The sequence below is a fragment of the Catharus ustulatus genome, chromosome 6 (assembly GCF_009819885.2).
Source record: "Catharus ustulatus isolate bCatUst1 chromosome 6, bCatUst1.pri.v2, whole genome shotgun sequence".
NCBI lineage: Eukaryota > Metazoa > Chordata > Aves > Passeriformes > Turdidae > Catharus > Catharus ustulatus.
The window spans coordinates 30,105,139-30,125,615 of record NC_046226.1 but is presented as its reverse complement, the minus strand read 5'-3'; the positions used below and the strand labels follow the sequence as shown (position 1 = coordinate 30,125,615).

General features: G+C 38.6%; 1 protein-coding gene across 1 annotated transcript in view; it reads left to right on the top strand.

Moving 5' to 3' along the window:
* The window catches only part of AQR (aquarius intron-binding spliceosomal factor), a 51,626-nt gene that overhangs the window by 10,574 nt on the left and 20,575 nt on the right, over positions 1 to 20,477 (top strand). The window contains exons 11-22 of the mRNA XM_033062606.2: positions 1,676 to 1,792; positions 3,247 to 3,360; positions 4,121 to 4,224; positions 4,729 to 4,831; positions 5,826 to 5,946; positions 8,748 to 8,889; positions 9,586 to 9,764; positions 11,562 to 11,729; positions 12,143 to 12,312; positions 17,425 to 17,666; positions 19,182 to 19,325; positions 19,826 to 19,895. Of these exons, the coding sequence (XP_032918497.1) occupies positions 1,676 to 1,792; positions 3,247 to 3,360; positions 4,121 to 4,224; positions 4,729 to 4,831; positions 5,826 to 5,946; positions 8,748 to 8,889; positions 9,586 to 9,764; positions 11,562 to 11,729; positions 12,143 to 12,312; positions 17,425 to 17,666; positions 19,182 to 19,325; positions 19,826 to 19,895 (1,674 nt within the window). The remainder of the gene's footprint in view (positions 1 to 1,675; positions 1,793 to 3,246; positions 3,361 to 4,120; positions 4,225 to 4,728; positions 4,832 to 5,825; positions 5,947 to 8,747; positions 8,890 to 9,585; positions 9,765 to 11,561; positions 11,730 to 12,142; positions 12,313 to 17,424; positions 17,667 to 19,181; positions 19,326 to 19,825; positions 19,896 to 20,477) is intronic.

Below are 20,477 nucleotides of genomic sequence, written 5' to 3'. Positions count from 1 at the left end.
CATATTGGTGTCTGACCAGCAATGTTGATAAGCCAGTTGCTCAGCGAAGTGGATTTAATTGGAATAGTGGTAATAATACTAGCAATTTCTGAAAATGTGTGATGCTGTAATCTGGTAGGAATAATTCGTAATTATTCTTCCCAGTGCATAACAGGTTACTTAAAGTCTGTTTTGTGTTGTTGGGTTAAATCCCAGAAAGTAGCAATAGTCTGAATGTCCTGTTTGACTAGAGTTTATTATTTAGAAGGCTGTGGTCTGATGATCTGCAGTTTGTTGGAGTAGTAAGTTGTGGAGCAAGGTTTTGTGACATTTTTCAGCAGATACCGAGGATGTGAGATGATTTAAAGCACCACAGTATCAACATTAAAAGGCATTTACTTACATTTTCTTGCACAAGTAATTTTTTATTTAGAGTAACTACAGATTCAGAAGGCATTGTGAAGTACAACAGAGTTTTCTGAAACTGTATCACAGGGAACTTTAAATTGGCTTTGTGATGGATTTCTGCAGGCTGACTCTGTTATGTGACTGAAGTAGTCTGTGCCTGTAGTTGCAATAGATTGAATAAATTAGAGCTTGTTGTCTTATGTATGTAATATACTCTGGTAAGAGAAAATATGTTGGAAGGTGTACTAAAGTCTGTCTGATTTAAAATGCTTAGAAGGAGCACATTTAATAGTGGTTCTCTCTAAGTATTACAGAAAGATTAGAATTCAGACAGGTTATAAAGCCTGTTTAGGTAACTGGAACAAGCAAATGAGAAATTAACTGTAAATCCTGAAGTCTTTTTGCCTTTGGAGCATGTGCTGTGTTAATGGGCTCTTTTTACTTTCAAGCCCTTTTCAGACTATTACTGTTTCATATTACAGTGCATACACTGCCATCAAAACTGGTGATTTGGGAATTTGAAAGTAATGATTCAATGGAGACTTCTTAGGATTTTATGAGTTTGTTTTTGTAATTATTGTGCAGGGAAATCAACATTTTCTACTACAGATTATTTTATTTTCATCATCTTAGTTCTAGATACCATGCTGATGCTTTTTGGCTTTCTAAATTCAGTCTGTAGAGAGCAGCTAATTTTTCTCTTAAATTGTTGTGATATTTTACTTTATGCTCTTCAACAGTTGCTACATATAACAGCTTAGTCTATTAACATTGAGAAGAAGAGTATTTTGTTGTTATTGAAGATTTGAAAAATACTTGAGTATTTTGCAAAGAAGAGAAATATACTATATTTAGAAGAAACAGTTGGCAATTTTAAGGAAAACATGCTTAAAAGTCATCAAATTAGTGTAGAAAACAGACATTTAAAACAATGCTGAAGCAGTTTGACGTATCACTTGTAGCACACAATCATTATGTAGACACTTAGTAGTAGAATAATTGATTTATATAATTTACTTTTTTACTGGTAGGATGATTTCTCACTAATGGCAAGTTCCTGCCCTTCTCCTCGTTACATAAAGGACTTTGTTCGTAGCAGCTTACCTACATAAACCCAGTGTCTTGGCATACATGAATAGTGCTTTAATACCTCTGTGAGGGTATTAGATATGCAAGTAACTGCAGCAATATATCTTAATATGCCTTCTTGAAAGGGAAAATTCTGAGAAGCCAGGATTTCTTACTTTTTGAAGAGTTGCTTGTATTAATGTGATGTTATTTACCACAGGCTTTGCTTCCCACGCGGCGCTGGTTTAATACAGTGCTGGATGACTCCCATCTTGTTGTTCACTGTTACCTGTCTAGCCTTGCTAAAAGAGAGAAAGAGGGTCATCTCTTCTGCCAGGTGAGATACAAAGTTCTTGAAAAGAGCTTTTTCAATCCCTTTGTTTCTGAATGCTGCAACTGTTTTGGTTTTTTGGGGTTTTTTTTGTTAAACATAGGCTTTTGTTTGGATGCAAACTACATGTTTATTTAAATCTTTCACACAGTAGTTTTTTCTTACCTGTACCTATGTGTATGAATGCCCTTCCATTTCATGGCATCACAGGATGGCTTGGGTTGGAACCTTAAATATCATCCACTTCCAACCCTCCTGCCATGGACAGGGACACCTTCCACTAGATCAGGTTACTCAAGAGTCCCATCCAACCTGGTCATGAGCACCTCCAGGGATGTGGCATCTGTGGGCAACCAGTTCCAGTGTCTCACTATCCTCACAGTAAAAGGTTTTATTCTACTATCTAATCTAAACCTGCCCTCCTTCAGTTTAAGGCCATTTCCTCTTGTGCTGTCACTGTATGTCCTGTGAAAAGTCCTTCTCCATCCTTGTAGATCCCTTTAGGCACTGTAAAGGCTGCTGTAAGGTCTCCCTGGAACCTTCTCTTCTCCAGGCTGAACAGTCTTAGCCTGTTGCTACAGAAGAGGTGCTTCAGCCCTATACTAAACTCCTCTGGACATTTTCCACCATGGATTTTTTGTGTTAAGAAACCCCAGAGCTGGACACAGTACTCCAGGTGGGCTTTCACAAGAGCAGAGTAGTATTTCTGCTTCTGTTTTTGAGAAGTTCTTAAAAGTAGAAGCTAGAAAGCAGTGCAGCTTTATCACACACATAGCAGAAGTTGTCACCACTGCACTCTTCTTTTGTTCATTTTGACTTCCCACTGTTCTGCAGTGCAGCTGTTTTTCACGCCTGTCCTTCAGTTTACTCACTCATAGCACAGTATATTGTTCTTTTATGGCAGGGTCTGAAGATTTGTCCCCTTTCCTTCATCTCAGCTGCTTTTCCTACTGCTTGCTGTCCCTCATCTCTGGCACTTGTTCATTTTCTCTGAGGGTCAGTATTGATGGAACACAAAGCCAACAGCACATCTAAAAATTTTTCTTCCTCCAAGTTACATAATCCCATTAAAAGGTAGGATGAACTTGAGAGCTGCCATCAGAAGAGGGCAAAAGGGCACAAGACCTCTCCCTTTTGGTAGCAGCAAGCTGTAAGTTGGGTTTGATGACAGCCTCTGGCTGGATCACCTTACTGTGATTAGTTTCAGTTTCAAGTCCTAGTATATCAAGAAACCATATTGCTTGTGGACTGTACTGGAATTTTGATGGCTTGCAGATGAGATACCTGACAAAAGCTATTTTGTGCATCAACCACGTGTAAAATTTAGATACCACTCCTTAGTCCAGTTCTTCTAGTACTTTGAGGAGTTGTTTGTGCTTTTGTCCTCTTGAATTGTGGTTTTGTTCGTAGTAGGGTGTCTCTTATTGTTAATCCACTAATTTATATTAATGATGTCTCAGCTTTTAGATATGCTCAAATTCTACACTGGCTTTGAAATCAATGATCAGACTGGAAATGCCTTGACAGAGAATGAGATGACTACAATTCACTATGACAGAATTACTTCTCTGCAGGTAAGCAAAGAATGAAGTGCATACGAGAGACAGTATTTGGTTTTGCTGTTGTAGTCTGATTTGCATCTGGAATAGGCATGAGGTTATTTCCCAAATCCAACCCCTTATTTTCCTGTTGAGTTACAGGAGTAGCTTGACGGCCTAACCACATTAAAGACATGTAATGCTTCAGTATGGTGGATGTGACTATGACTAAATAATATGTTCTAACAAAACATCAGCAATTGGACTTTGTGTTACCAAAATGAGCTGTTTCTATTAACTGTTGAGGAGGGAAAGCAGAATGCTGAAGGACCCTGTGGCAATGCAGTAGGTGGCAGCATTTCCTCAGGATCAGTGTGCACATGTGCCTACAGTGGTCCCTTGTACAAAAGAGACAAAGTAAATTCACTCACACTTTTAAAATTGTTCTCATCAGTTTTAACAGAACAATTCAAGGAAGCATGGTTAAGTTAAACTTGCTCCTTGCTTTTCTTAGTTGCCTGCAAACTACATATCTGCTCCCTTATGTTTTATTTTAATGACAACAAATGCTGGTAGAAGAGTGTATAAGAAAGATATTTCAGAAGTGGAGGAGTAACAAATAGATGATGTTAAGACAAATGGAGAGTTAATCTGGTGTGTATTTCTATCCTGGTAGGGTTCATAGAGTAGTTTGTGTTATGAACCAGAAGCTGTGTATTTTTCTAAGATTTAAACTGTTCTTAAGCCATTTTGTTAGTATGCTTACATCCAGTTTTCATGCATGGGTCTTTTGCAGAGAGCAGCGTTTGCACATTTCCCAGAGTTATATGACTTTGCACTCTCAAATGTAGCTGCAGTAGATACTCGTGATGCACTGCTGAAGTTATTTGGACCTCTTAGGTAAGTTATCAAATTGAAATTGAAATTCAGTATGATTAAATTTAACAAATTGCCAGCCTTTTTTCCTTCTGATTTCTCACACACATAACCAGTAGTTAACCTCTAACTTGTTTAGTTTATTTTTTAAACTCTGTTTTGTAGAAGAACTACAACAGAATCATGAAAGCAATGCCACTGTATTAAATGTGTTAGATTTTAAATGATAATTTACAGATAACTAAAAGGATAGCAGTATGTATTTTGTTAAAGGCAGTGTGTTCTTTGTTGTTTAGTTCCATGCCAGGTCTTGAAACAATAAAACATACCCACCCCTTGCCATATTTATTGTAGGTGAGAGGTTCCACTTAAACCTTATACACAAACTTCACTTAGAATCCTGAGTCGTAATTGTTTATCTCTGGTCGAATCAGCCAGTTGGAGTTTTCTTTAAGGAAAAGCAGCTGCCCTAAGTGCTGTCTCTGGTGTCAGTGTGACAGAGGCTCTTTTTTCCCTTTCGCTGTGCAGCTCCAACGTTCTCCACCAGGTGGCGTCGTACCTGTGCCTGCTGCCGCCGCTGGCCGAGGGGCAGGACACGAGCTACGAGAAGGAATTTCTGCTGGAATTGCTGGTAAAAACGTGCTTCGGGCTGCTTGCACTACTTTACTGCAGGCTTAGCTGCGTCCAGCAGCTACACTGCAGTAAAGTAGTCATTTAGAATGTTTTCTGAACCACCTGTGAACCACAGCAGTAATTACTGTTATAGCACTAATTGGCATATTAAGATGGGGTTTAAAACCCTATAAATTAAGTATTTGAAAATGCTTATTCATAAATATAGTTCCCATGTGTTTTTTCAGTCAATAAGAAGAATCTTGGAAATGGTTTTTGAGTTCTTCTGATAAAGTTTTTCTTCCATTTAAAAACAAATCGCTAAAGTAGATCTGGATATTCGGTACCTATTTGGGCCTCAAATCAATTTGAAATATTGTTTGATGCCCATCATGATTGTTTGGATATTCAAGGTGTACCAATATTACTGTAGGCTTCTAATATGGTAACAGCATCAGAACAACATAGCTGTTTTTAAAAATCTCTTTCAGAAGTTTGTTTTGTGGTCGTTGATTTCTTTAAAACTTGTTCATGTAGTTTTCTAAGGTTCAGAGGGTGATGCCTACAGATGCCATGGAGAGATACATGGAGAGATAATATGTTCAGATAATATTGTAGTATTGGATAGATTTTTTTTGTGTCCCAAAGAGAAAATAAAGACTGTTACTGAATGAGCAGTATTAGTCAGGTACTGGCCATATTTTTAATGGAAAGTAAGATAACTTTTATTTGAAGTTGATTCTCCTCTGAGCCTTGACTATTTTCTCTTGTGCCATTTTTGGTCTGCTGAATAACCAAATGATGCTTTGATTCTAGTACTACGAACAGTAGTTGGACTATGTGTTTTTTCATCTTGTGATGTCACTGTGCATTTAGTTATATTAAAATATTTAATTAGAAAAATATTGATGGATAAAATGCAAGTGACCACCTTACGGTTTATTGTCTAGGTTTCAAAAGTATCTTTATTGTTCCTTTTTGACTTAGAGCTTTGAAATGCTTCCTTTCTTTAGGTTTCCCGTCATGAACGACGAATATCTCAAATCCAACAACTCAACCAGATGCCTCTTTATCCCACAGAGAAGATTATTTGGGATGAAAATATTGTACCAACTGAATATTACTCTGGAGAAGGTATGATTAGTAGTTCAGTAAATGCTGAATAGAGTAGTAAATGCTGCAGTAAAAAAAGGAATTCTGATGTATTATGTTTATTATCCAAGAAACTTAGACGAGGTACTTTGGTGTCTTCCAGCATCTTAGAGTAAGGTCGGGGCGGGTCCTTGAGATTAAATTGTTAGCAGAAATTAAGTTGTTTTTAAAGAAAAATCAAGAAATCTGTTTTTACGCAAGGATGTTTATTTGCTTCTGGAAAACAGATGTGCTGTACTACCAGCTGAGGCACAGGTAAGGTGAAAAAGGTTGGAAACAGCAACAGAAGAGCTGTTGACTGTGCTCTGTGCTGAAACACGTTCAAGAAAGCCTTTCTGAAAAGGGGGAAAGGTGGTAATGGGAGGAAATTAACACTACTTTTCTTACTTCTATTTCGAGGTAAAAGTACACATAGTCACTGAAAGGTCACTACTTTGGGAACCTAATATGCACATGATCAAGGAAGCAAACTGCTGGGTATGGCAAACATGTAATTCTAGGGTTTGCAATAAACAACACATGTACTTTAGTTTGGCTACTTTTAAAAACTGTTGTTTTAATGTAGGTCACGAGAAATTTTATTAGAAATATGAAAAATTTAATTGAGAGTGTGGCAGTTTCAAATAATGTGTATCTTCAAAGACTAGTATAAAGTTTGGTTTGGGTTTTAGCAGCCAGTATTTATTCCACACCCTTCTCCATGTAGTTTGGGTTTAAAGGGTTTCTTTTACGTAGATATCAGCTGTAAATTCAGCTGCTTAGCATAAATTAGTCTTTTTGGATAAATTCTCTATGAAACAAGTATTAATGAGAAGAAAGAGAGGACCCCCTTGAGACAGGCAGGGTTATAGGCAACAAAGGATCTTTTTCTCAACAAGAAATAATACAAATGTCATCTAGAGACCTGCCCCAAAAGAAGAAAAAAAGTATTTTTCTTTAGTATGATGGAGTTTGTTAAAAGCTGATTCACATTCTTCTACTGATGATGTTTAATCTTTAAAAAAAAGGCAACAAAAAAGAGACTACTCCTCTTTCCCTAAAAAAACCCCAAACCAAAACAAAGGAAAAAACTCCTGAACCGGAGAGATTGCTGTAATTTCTAGGAAATTATTATATAAACCAAATCTTTGTTTTAATTTTCTTTTTTTGTTTCAGTGAACAGCACATAGGTTATTCTATTGCTCTGAAGCATTCAGGTTCTTTAGTGCAGGTCAGGGCAGCTCTGCTGTCATTCATTCTGTATTGGGAGGCTGACTTCTGTGGGTTACAGGGGGGGTGGGAGGAAGGGGCAGAAGGAGAAAGCAGCTCATCATTGTGTCTTCTTTAATATTGCATTAAAGAAATTTTGTTAATGATGAAATGTTATTTTGTCAAGTAACAGTGGCTGCTAGTGGAAACATTTCCTCCTGTAGTGAATGCTTTTGGAATTATGGTATTGATGGTGCTGTTGAGAAGTATTTCTTTTGCTGACAGACTGTTACAATTATTTTTACTATTTTACTTCTCTTAGTTTAGTTTACACTTTCTCTTTTTTATCTCCATGTATTCTGTCCTGATTTCAGACAAGACAGTATTGGTTTTGTGGTCTTTAAAGGGTGTTTTGTGTTCTTAAAAGTAATTAAATAAGTAAAGGGTTTTTTGTGTTCTTAGAAGTAGTTAAATAAGTTTGGCCTAAAATTTTTGTAAGAGTAATCTAACCCAAGAATGTTAGGAGTATTGTTTCTTTTTTCTTTTAGAAAATGAGGGAAGAAGAATATCTGTCTGAATACTGTGCAGCTTTAAAGAGGTGCTGCTTCACACCCTGCCCTTTGTGCATATAACTAGCTTTACAGGACAGGGTTTCTTGCTTGGTGTTGGGAAATGTGTTAAAGTATTTTAACACCATCAGACTTTCCACAGTAGAAATTACAGTGTTCTGCTGCCTTTCTTCACTGCTTTTATATCTCAGTGCATGTGAAAGTCAGTATGTAGTACCTATACCAGAGAAAAGTTTCAACAATGATACAGCAAATTTCAAAAGCAAGATGCTTTCACAGGTCTTAAACATAAGTATCAAACTGGAATAGTAGTCCAGTAATGTTAGATGAGTAACTTACAGAAATTTTAAATATGGAAAATTTGCATCTAAAAATTTGCATCTATCCTAAAACAATGGAAGAAGCTTTCGGACCTGTTTAGTAGTTCTAATACTACGATCTAATCTGCCTATGTTTTTCATTCTCATGTAAAAAACAAACCAGTAACAGAAACTTTAGAGATTAATGTTGAAATTTGATTTCTTGACTTAAAGCTTTTTTCTACATTAATGGTTTTCATGGCATCTAATAAACGTAAAGGATGGGAATAGGGCAATTGTTGGATGTTGCATGGTTTTTATTAGTTTATGAGCCTTTTCAACATTATTTAATGCTAACTTAATTGTTGCATTTCCAAAGACCATTACTTTGCTTGCATTTGGTTTTCCTAAACTCAATTTCGTTATAGTCTGAATACACTGGTGGATTTAATATTTTAAGTAATTCACTGTATTACTGCTAAAATGATGAAAACGCCTTCAATCTTGTGCAGGTTCTTCTGGAGAGGACTTGAAAAATACATGCTTTTTGGAGGTGTGTATTGGTAAAAGGAGTAGTTTTTTAGGATCTCCAAGGATAACAACTATGGCAGTTGTACAGTAAAGTGTGTATGTATTATGAATTCATAGAAGCAGTATATTAATTCTTTTTGTTTGTTTGTTTGTTTATCCCTCAAATACCTCTTTCCTTCTACCCTTAAACCCTTAGGCTGTCTTGCGCTCCCCAAGTTGAATCTCCAGTTTCTGACTCTTCATGACTACCTGCTGAGGAACTTCAATCTTTTCCGCTTGGAGTCCACCTATGAGATCAGACAGGACATCGAAGACAGTGTCAGTAGGATGAAACCATGGTAATATTTATTAACTGGTGCAAACCAGGCAGTTCACTTCTAAGCAAAGTGTATTTAAGAATCAAAAACTGATGCTGTGTGTATACTAACTACATAGCAACAAATGTATTTAAAATTATTACATAGATACTGTGGTGCCATCCCAGGGGGTTGATATTTTAGGGGTTTGTGGATATGTGTCCCTTCAGGTGTATTAAAAGCAGTATGTTGGATGCTAACAAACAACCTTTGTTGTGTTAGGATGGATGAGTTAATCTTCCATGAGTAGTAAGCCTTGGCTGATGTTATGAAATATGCAAATGTCTTAAACTCCTCTGTTTGTGGGAGATGTTACTGAGTATTCTTGAATTTACCATCTGCCACATTTTAATCCTGTTTTGATTTAAAGGGTTTATTTGGTGTGATATCTTTTATACTCAGTAGTTGCTTTTTTTTACCTTTCCTTTATCTTCTGTCTCTTTTTTTTTTAAATAATGTTAGCATAAATTGCCTTTGTTTTTTTGAAATATAGGTCAGTTCATGTTATGCTTTGATTCTAAAATGCAGGATTATGTGAATCTAATTCAGTAGCATGTAAAGTTAAGAATTCTACTTTTGTTTTAAAACTTACTGTGTGGTCATTTTTGTAATAGTTTCGAAAAGAATTAAATCTATTATCAGCTAATGACTAACAGAATTTTGGCCTTTATTTCTTAGGTTATCGGAATATGGAGGTGTGGTCTTTGGTGGATGGGCTAGGATGGCACAACCCATTGTCTCTTTCACAGTGGTGGAGGTGGCCAAGCCCAACATTGGTGAAAACTGGCCCATGCGAGTAAGAGCAGATGTTACAATCAATTTGAATGTCCGAGATAACATCAAAGATGAATGGGAAGGTACTTAACATGCTTTGAAGTCAAGTGCTCAAAATAGGTGCAAAAAAATACATTTTGATGTAATCTTATTTGTAAGAAAGGGAAGTTTTAATCCATGATATAGATTTGTCAGTGCTAATACATTGTTTAGAAGTCAGTTACTCAAATTCCAAGTCTAAGCAGTTTGTATTTTCATGAAGTGACATTTGAAATAATTACTTAGACATTCATTGGGAACACAATGTTTATTACTTCAGACTGATGTCACTCAGGGACCAACTGTAAAATGCTGTCCTTTGCAGGGACTGTGGAAAGTTAACTCAGCATTTTAAATAATGTGTATGCTAAAAATGTCATATTGAAAAGTATGAGGAATGTGATATCTGTCTCATACACAAGTATGAGAGGACAGATTTTATTTAATTTGAACCAGTGCATTTCAGTAGTTTTCAGTGTGTTTGAATGTTATAACTGTACCAAATACTGTTTCTTATGAGTATCCAGAGGTGACACTTCTTTTGCTTGGGGATTTGAACTTCAGTTGACTGTGTTGGCAAGTGACATAGAAGCATGCACTTGTACTTGCATTATCAGTAAATGTCACTCCTCTCTCTTTTGTTAGAGAAACCCAATTAATGTGCTGGAGCTGCATAGTGTGATTACAGGTCACATAGCACATATGCTAAAGCTGGACTGTGTGATAAATGAGCAGATACCAGTCTGGGACTGCAAATTTCTGTTAAAGTAGAAAATCTAGGGGCATGGCAGAGAATTCACTACACCGAAGATATCTATATAGTGGTACACCCAGCTTTAGGTACTAAAACAGCCTCCATGAATTATAGAAAATCATGTTTTAACTGTATCAAAATTGAGATGAAGGATTCTTGAATCATTGCCTCACGTAATGGGATCTTGATAAAACTACCTTGTGTTGAATAATATCTGGTGCTTAATGAGGAATTATTTATCTCATGAAAAAAAATACAGCATGTTTTCTGAACTTTGAAGTGTGTTAGATCTCTGAAACTCTGGAAGTATACTGAAGAGAAGGTTTAATGATCCAGAATTATGTTAGTGAATTGGAGAAGCAGCAATTTAAAAGTAGGATATAGTTCAACAGGGATGATGATTAAGCAAGAACAAGTCACTGTACAAATGCATGTTGAAGGAATAACTCACCAGGCAGTACCTCTGCAGGATGGAAAAATCAGAGGTCATCATTGCTCACAAGTGTATGTGATTCCCCAACATCATATTAGTTCTGGGGGAAAAAGAAAAAAGCTCAAGTTATATTGGAATTTATAAACTGGAATTTAACAGTAAACAAGTAACTTGCTTAAGTGACCTTTTACTCTATTAAATACATAACTAAAGTAACTTGGTTTAGGATTCTGTGCCCTGTTCTAGGCACTGCACTTAACTTGTTGCAAAAAAAAAAAAAAAAAGGAATTGGAGGTTTGTCCAGAGAGAAGCAACGAGAATAAGAGATGAATGCCACACTTCCTTAGAGATGATTGAAAATAACTAGGTTGTGTAACTGGAGTAAGGTTATTGGAAGAAGAATAATCTTGAAATAATGTTTGTTCTTATGAGAATAGCATTCAACTTCTACTTTTTAAATCTAATATATCACAGTGGTTTATGGTTTTATATTCTTTAAGTTCAATGCATATTTTGAAGCAAAACAAAATATATTCTATACTGGTGGTATTTTATTTAAAAGAAATGTCAGTGCTTTCTTTTCTATATATGTTAAAGAATTGAAAAGGAACATGCCATTCAATGAAATCACTGACTGTTCCTTTTGGTGGTCAGGTCTGCGTAAGCACGACGTCTGCTTCTTGATTACGGTGCGTCCCATGCAGCCTTATGGCACCAAGTTTGACAGGCGGCAGCCTTTCGTTGAGCAGACTGGCCTGGTGTATGTCAGAGGCTGTGAAATTCAGGGCATGTTGGACGAGAAAGGGCGTGTTATTGAAGAAGGTATGATACACCAATACTTGTTCAAAAGATTTATCTTTATTTCCTCTCTCTATTTTTTATTTTTAACAGCCTAGTTGATAATTTTTCTCTCTTTTAAGAAATGCTCATAGAATTAGTTACATACTTGGAAAGGAACAGACCAATTCCATAAGCAGCCTGAGAAAGGTTAACTAGTTTCCTCTGGTAAAATCTGATGTGGCTACATTAATTAAATAAATCCAATGTGTTGGGTTAAGCAGTAAAACAGATTCTATTCAAAAACTATTACTATAATGCAATGAAAACATTTCTATTGCTATACAGAAATTAGTTTCATCATATGAATTTGTCTAAATTTAATTTGAAAAACAACTACGGATCACTTATTTGAATGACAATTTGCTTTTCTCATGTTACTCTTTCATTATGGGCAGGACCTGAACCAAAACCAAGACTTAAAGGTGATTGCAGAACATACAGAGTATTTCTGGACCCAAACCAGTACCAGCAGGACATGACCAATACAATCCAAAATGGAGCAGAAGATGTCTATGAGACATTTAATATAATCATGAGAAGAAAACCAAAAGAAAACAATTTCAAGGTAAGGTACTCGCTCTTTGCTCTTAGGTAAGAGTATGTCTGAATATTCTGTCAGTACTGAGACTTTTTTATTTTAGATGCACATAGTTAGGCAAAGTTTAGGCTTTTCCTGCAGGAAACTGTCATTTGGTGATAACTTTCACCTGCAGATAACTTACACTGAAAATCAGAACACTCTTACTTTGCTTGAGGATATAATAAAACATTACTTTATAGCTTCAGTCTTCTAACAGGAAGCCTGGAGATTTGGACTTCTGGGTTAAGAGAGTACATGGAATGTTTTTTGTTACCTAATGTAATAGTGAGGTGTAAGAAAATGAGTAACCAGTCAAAATGTGAAAATCAGAGGAACATGTTCACTTTTGGGAGGGTCACTGGATCAATTTCTTATTGGGCACTGGAGTGTGTCAGATCAAGGGCAGCCCCTGCTGGGAAGCAGTTGGAGGTGCTGGTGGTTGATAAACTTGATCTGAGCCTACAGTGTGCACTCAGTCCAGAAATCCAGCTGCATCCTGGTCTGCAACAAAGGCAGGGTGGCCAACAGGTCACAGGAGAGGCTTCTTCCCTTCTGCTCTGCTCTGCTCTGCTCTGCTCTGCTCTGCTCTGGTAAGGCCTCACCTGGAGTGCTGCATCCAGCTCTGAGCTCCCCTACACAAGAAGGACCTGTTAGAGCAAGTCCAGAGGAGGGACATGAAGATGATCAGAGGGATGGAGCACCTCTCCTGTGGGGAAAGCCTGAGAGAGTTGGAGTTATTTAGTCTGGAGAAAAGAAGGTTTCAGGGAGATCTGACTGCACCCTTTCAGTAAGGGGGCTTATAAGAAAGATGAGGACAAACTTCCTAATAGTGATAGTACAAGGAGTAATGTTTATAAACTAAAAGATGGTAGATGCAGACCAGATACAAGAAAAACATATTTTATGGTGAGGGTGGTGAAACGCTGGAATAGATTGCCCAGAGAGGTGGTAGATGCCACATCCCTGGAAATATTCAAGGTTGGGTTGAACAGGACTCCAAGAAACCTGATCTGGTTGAAAATGGCCCTGCTTATTGCAAGGGGGGTGAACTAGCTGGGCTTCAAAGGTTCCTTTCAGCCAAAACATGATTTAGCCTCAACATGATGAGCAGAAAGGAAGGAGCCACTTCCCTTGACCTGCTGGGCAAATTTGTATGTATTGTAGCACAAGGTGTCATTTGGCTTCTTCACTGTGAGGATGCATAATTTTGTACACCTAAAAACATTTCTTACTCAGTTTCTTTGCTTTTTAGACCTCTGAATCATTAATGCTCCTTGAATTTTCCATTATGAAAATGCAACATGAATGAAAAACTGCATTTCTTTTGGTGCCTTAAAATCATGCACTGCATAATTGAAGTGATTTTCATTTTAGAGGATTCTGTAGCAAGTTCTGTGTAAATGGATGAAGAGGTAGGCAGGAGGACTTGGACTTCTTTTTCTTTCTGTATCTGGAAAGATACCTTTGGTGTGAAGCAGTAGCTTGCAGCCTATATAGTGCATTGTGGTGCCATCCACCTGTGGGTTGGTACTTCACACAGAGCCCTTTATAAATATATTCAAAAGAACCACCAGAACTGATTGTTTATGTTGTGTGTCTGTGGCAGGTCCCTTTCACATTATAAATACAAATACCCTCTGCCAAAGCCTCCTGGTGTACAAGCTTTCACATTTGTACTGTGTTTTTGCAGCTAATTTACAGGCAAATCCCTATGCAAGCCATTCTCTGGCATTTACTAAAATCCCATACATTCATTTTTCAAGACAACCTAAGGCATTTCCATTTATCACATTGCTACCAGTTTAGGTACATGCATTCCATGTCATTTGCAAACCTTTCTAACTTCATCTGGAGAAAAGAAAACAAGATGATGCTGTGATTAGTATAGACAGTGCATGCAGCAGATAGAAGGCAGCTTGAAGTTTAAAGCTGAGCTTGTAGGAGAGAAGACAAGAGAACTCTTGTGCAGTCCTTGTGAATTAAGCAGATGAGACAGCAAAGAAAGTGCAAATACAGTGTATTTGCTGGAGGTGACACCGCTGTGTCACTACAGTTGGTCAGCAGTGTTAGTTCTTACAAGAATGAATCTTGCTATTTTTACATGCATAGAAATTACATTTTGAAAAGCTGAAGCAAAGTTTTTGTGAAGTAGAAGCATCACATTAGCTGTTAGGAACATATTTCATGCTTCCTTAGAAACTGATCACTAGGTTTAGAAATAATACCTGACAATGTGACATTGTCTGATTTCTTTGTACTTTTCCTAGCACATAGCATATTATGTTGTGCTTAATATATATTTGAACCAGAAGTACAGTAATTTCACGAATACAAGCCGCACCAATTTGACCAAAATTTTGGTGGAAACCCGGAAGTGCGGCCAATATTCCGGGGCGGCTAATACATTAACAAAATTCTAAAAGCTGCCAACACGGAAGTGAGAGCCCGCGGCAGCCCCAAGCCAAGCTGGAGCCCGGCCGGCCCCGGCTGAGGTGGGAAAGCCTGGCAGAGGCGGGGCCAGCAGTGTGGGGGGCGGGCGGCAGAGCCTGAGCCAGCAGGGCGGGGCAGGGGGGCGGCAGAGCCCGGGCCAGCAGGGCGGGGGAGCCCGGGAGAACTGGGGCTAGCAGTGCAGGGGAGCATGGCAGAAGCAGGAAGGCCGACGGGTGGGGCTGCCTGGCAGTGGGGGAAGCCCAGCAGAATCGGGGCCAGCAGCGTAGGGGAGCCCGGCGGTGCGTGGGCATGCAGTGCCGGCCAGGGCGAGGAAACGCGGCGGCGGTGCAGATGGGAGGGGGCGGCCGGCGAGCCTGGCAGCGGCGGCAGTGCCTGGCCCGCCGGCAGGGCGACTACGTAAACAACGCAGCGGCGAGGCGGCCGGCATGCCTGCCAGCGGCGGCAGTGCCTGGCCCGCCGGCAGGGCGACTACGTAAACAACGCAGCGGCGACGCGGCCGGCACGCCTGCCAGCGGCGGCAGTGCCTGGCCCGCCGGCAGGGCGACTACGTAAACAACGCAGCGGCGACGCGGCCGGCATGCCTGCCAGCGGCGGCAGTGCCTGGCCCGCCGGCAGGGCGAGTACGTGAACGCAGCGGCAACGCGGCCGGCATGCCTGCCAGCGGCGGCAGCGGCTGACCCGCCGGCAGGGCGACTACGTGAACGCAGCGGCGGGGCGGTGCTGACGGGAGAGGGGGGCCAGTGAGCCCGGCGGTGGCTGCAGCACCACCCAGCCGGCCCCGTCGGCAACCATGAGCGGACCGAGCCTGCCTGGCCCCGCCCCGAGCCAGTAAAGCCCGCTATGCCGCGATCCTGTTACTAATTGGCCAGTTTGTGAAAGCTGCGCACGGATTCTCGCGACGAACGAAAGTGCGGCTAATATTCGGGGTGCGGCTTATCTATTGACAAAGACAGCAACATTGTCGAGGCACCGGGGGTGCGGCTTATAATCCGTGCGGCTTGTATTCGTGAAACTACTGTACTTGTTCTTGAAACAAAAATATAAAAGTTCTTAGTTAATGTGGGACTTTTCCATCTATATATCTTTGAAGTAATTGCAGGACCTTCAGGCTTCAGAAGTGCTAAGATGCCTTCAACTTGGTAGCTTTACAGGTCTGTCACAGAATCCACAGCCTGACTGTGGTTGGAAGGAACAGATTCAGGGAATGGTTGGGGTTAGAGGGACCTATGAAGATTATTTAGTCCAAGACCTGTTTAAAGCTGAGTCAGCTAGAGCAAGTTGCTCAAGATCTTGTGACTTTGTGCACTTGGAATTGGATATGTCCAGTGATGGAGACTACATAACCAGTCTAGACAACCTGTTGCAATGTTGCATTACTGCTGAAGTAAAAGTGTTTTGGTGTATTTTGGTGTAATTTCCTATATCTTAATTTGTGTCCATTGCCCCTTGTTCTTTCACAGGGCACTACGTAGTGGACTCTGATTCCATTGACCTTACTTCCTTGTGTTATGTTTTTTTTGATACAAATTGATCAAATTCTCCAGTGTTCCTTAGTTTTGTATTCTTGAGGCTAAACAATCCCAGCTCTCACAGCTTCTCATACAACAGATTCTCCAATCCTTTAATCATCTTAGTGGCTCTTTACTGGACTCATACCAGTATGTCTGTGTCTCTTGTCTTGAGGAGCCCAACACTGGACACAGCACTCCAGATATGGTCTCACCCACGCTGAGTAGTGGGCAAGAATCAGGACTTTAATAGAAATTGACTAAGCAGGTATGGTGATCACATTACTTGACTCCTTGAATGATACAGCACAAGCAAGAAAAGAAAATCCTACCCTTTGGAGATGGATATGTAAATGTGGACTATCAGAATAAAATTCTGTACTTGGATTTCACTGACTGTTCATTTACAAGATTGACATTTGGAGGTTCTGTATTGTGTTCTGGTGTGGATGGCTGATGAACTGTGTTTGTCATTCATTTGTATCCACATTTGGCGGCATGGGAAGTCAGAGGATCTGGAAATCAGTGGAGGTCTGATATCCTGTGTTCTTGCTGCTGCCGAGGAGCAGATGTATGGTGTCCAAGTGCCAAGTGAGATGATTCTTCAAGACTTACCACTAAAGTAGCCCTTTAACGGGAAGGCTGAAATCCAGCTACCTCTTAGTTAAAAAGCACACCCTCTGTGCAGGATCAGGAGCACTGGTGTTTTTACAGGAGGGGAAAGGAGAGAAAATTTACATAATCACAGATTATTAGATAAATTAATTTGTGGGTGAAGAGCAAATGAAGGGAAGGTTAAGCTGATTACAGGGATGCTCTTACAGGCATGTAAGAGGAAACTTAAACTGTATAAGGATCTTCTATGCTTTTTTTTCCCCTGCTGTGAGTGTTCTGAAATGAAGACTTTGCTAATGTTTATGGTCATCTTTACTAGCTCTGAGTGTAAGAATTCTGTACTTTGATACTGGTGTTTTGTTACATATGTACACTGTCTATATATTGACTCACTCTAACCAAGCATTGTCAATTAAAGAGTTCTGTCATCTTAAAATGGATTTGATTGATCTTCAGTATGATTTTTACTTGGTAAAAAGTCAGTCTCTTCAATCATATTTTTTATGTCTTTTCTCATTTACAGGCCCTTCTGGAGACTATTAGGAATTTGATGAACACAGATTGTGTGGTTCCTGACTGGCTGCATGACATCATTCTTGGATACGGAGACCCAAGTAGCGCACACTATTCAAAAATGCCAAATCAGATTGCAACTCTGGATTTTAACGACACTTTTCTGTCCATTGATCACCTAAAAGCTAGCTTTCCTGGGTACAATGTTAAAGTCACTGTTGACAATCCAGATCTGCATGTGCCCCCCTTCAGGTGATCTCAGTATTTCAAATACTTCTGGTCTGGTATTCTTGCTGAAATGTGTTTTCAGGTGGAGTTATGTTCAGGGGTCGAAGGGAGATGCTCTTTCTCTTATGAAAAGATGGAGCTGTGTTAAGATTTTAGATAGCTACATGATAGAGTTAACTGTACTGCATACAGTTAGACACAGGACCAGCTTCAGTTCTATTCTGTACAAAAGTGCATCAGAGCGCTGCTTGTGGATCAGCCTATGGAATATGTGGAAAAAACAAAAAAAGTATGAGATAGAATCAGGACGCATAATTCTCTCTTCTGCATTATGGTATTTAGCCTCCTCAAGATCAGCCTAGAGAATTTTAATTATATAGTTTCCTTACACATCTCATTACAAGCTAAGAACAGCAATTTCAATGTCAATTAAAATTTGAGCTTTTGGAAACACCATTCAATCAACACAAAGGATTAAGTCTGAAATCCCATGTTGCTTATTTTTAGAAATGATTTGTGAAATAGGATGCCTACCTTCTGGGCAGCTAAATGAGTTTTACTCATTTTGTTTCAGTGGTGCTATTGTCCAGTATTTTTAGACTTGACAATTCTGTTCCTCCTGGTGCACTTCCTTGAATTTTGACAACTGAGATTCACACTGCATAGTATTGGAGAACAGTTCCTTCAGCTGAAGTAACTACATCTTTTCCTTGTGAAGGAATAAATCTGTGGAGGGAAAAGATGCCTTTCCCCTGCACCAGTCTGATTTATCATGGTTAAATTGTATCTTGAAAAGCAGGGAGATAATCTCCCAAGCTTTTTTTGGAAACACTGCATGGAGAATTTGTATGGAGAAGGCACTAAAACTATATAATAATATAAAAATAGTCTGAAGGTATCAGGAAAGAGCTCACACACAATTTTCCTCAATGACCTGGTGTTCAGTTTCAATTCCTATATTGAGAGATACTGCTCTTTATGAAGAGCTGTTGCTCTTCTTACTGCTACATTTGCCCTGTAAGAGATTATTACTGTTACAGGTATATGCTTTTTTGTCTTGACCTATTTGGATAGGTATTGGGATTCCTTCACCTGTGATTTGTTTCTGAATTGGAGAAACTTGCTAATATATACAGAAGACTATAAAAAATTGAAATGGGAAGATAAAAACTTCATCTGCTGGAATAGTTTAGAACACTGACACAGCTTATGTTCTGCGATAACTTTTCTTCTATCTCTTCCATTTTCGCTTATGAACTTCTTGTTTTGAGTGTTTATCCAGCTGGCTCTCAGCACTGCTCCTAGCTTACCCAGTTTTGAAAAGAGTGATTTTATGATATGCTTTTTGTTTAATCAACTTCATCAATTTATTTGCCATTTTTCTCTTTATTCTCCTTAAAACTTTGTCATTTGCAGCACTTGTTTCCCTGTTGTATGAAAGTTTGTCTTTATGGTGAGAAAAAAATCTTTCTCTGTCACCTGAGAAACTCTGTATCATAGTGAACATGTTGAACTGCAACCTTAAATTATGTGTTACAGGATAACTTTCCCAATGAAGGAAGGTAAAGGAACAAAAAGAAAAGAGGATGGAAGTGAAGAAAACTCTGAAGAAGCTAAAACACTGATTGTTGAGCCTCATGTTATTCCAAATAGGGGACCATATCCATATAATCAACCAAAACGGTAAAAAGTGGATGGGAACTTATTTTCAAATTGTAACACATGCATAGCAGTTCATTTTCAGAAATGAGACTGGTTTGTTTTATATTTAAATAAAAATATTCTTTTGTCCCCCATCTGTTAAAAAAGTCCATTGAAGAATGGTGAGAAGTATTGTCTTCTAGTGTTTTTTGTCTCAGGAATTTGAATGTTAGGAAAGTAATAACTAAATAATTTTGCAACATTCTCTGCCAATAATAACTAAAAACAAACAGTCTTTTAGATGGAATGAGTTTGTTATCACACGGACAATATGATTTACTGTCTTGCTTAGAAATTATGAGACTGTTTTATCTAAAAAATAGGTATTTGTGATGCTGATTTAATTTGTGCAAAAGTTTACAGGTATGTAGTTTGGGAAAGATACAAACAGTGAATTGAAATCAAACTTGTAAAAAAATTGTTTTTATCAAAACTGTTGGCAAAATCTGTCAATTATCTGATCTTGTTTTACTTTGTTACAGCAATACTATTCAATTTACCCATACTCAGATTGAAGCCATCCGTGCAGGAATGCAGCCTGGACTAACTATGGTAAGAATGCTTTTAAATATGGTGAGAATGTTTTTAAGGATTCTATACTCTTATTTATTTAATTCTGGCCTTAGGTACATTCAGTGAAATACTAGTAATGCCCTTTTCTTTAACCTTACTGAGGTAATGTCGATTGATAGTTTAAAGATATGAAAAATTAACATTAAAACGTTCAACATTCTCCATTCCTCAAAAAATCATATGGCAACACTTACCTCTGTATCCCGTGTTTCAGTGGCTGAAGGCTTTCCACAGCAACTGAATTTGCTTTTGCAGTGGTTGGAGAGTCTTTAAAAAAGGCAAGAATGATTTTGTAGCAGTTTGTAATTTTATGTGTAGGTGCTTATGAAAACTGCTATTCTGTGCTTCTTAATCCTGAACAAATTATTTTGAGATGCTTTATAATACTTGAATACCTTTAAAATGTCTGAGGTGTCACTTTTGGAGTGTTTGTGGAATTGAGCCTATGGAAGCATTAACTGTGAATTTATCTATATCATCAGTTTTGGATTTCTGAGTAAATAGAAGGAATGAACTATTTTTTAAAATTTTCCTATTCTTTATGTCTGTTTCACCTTACTC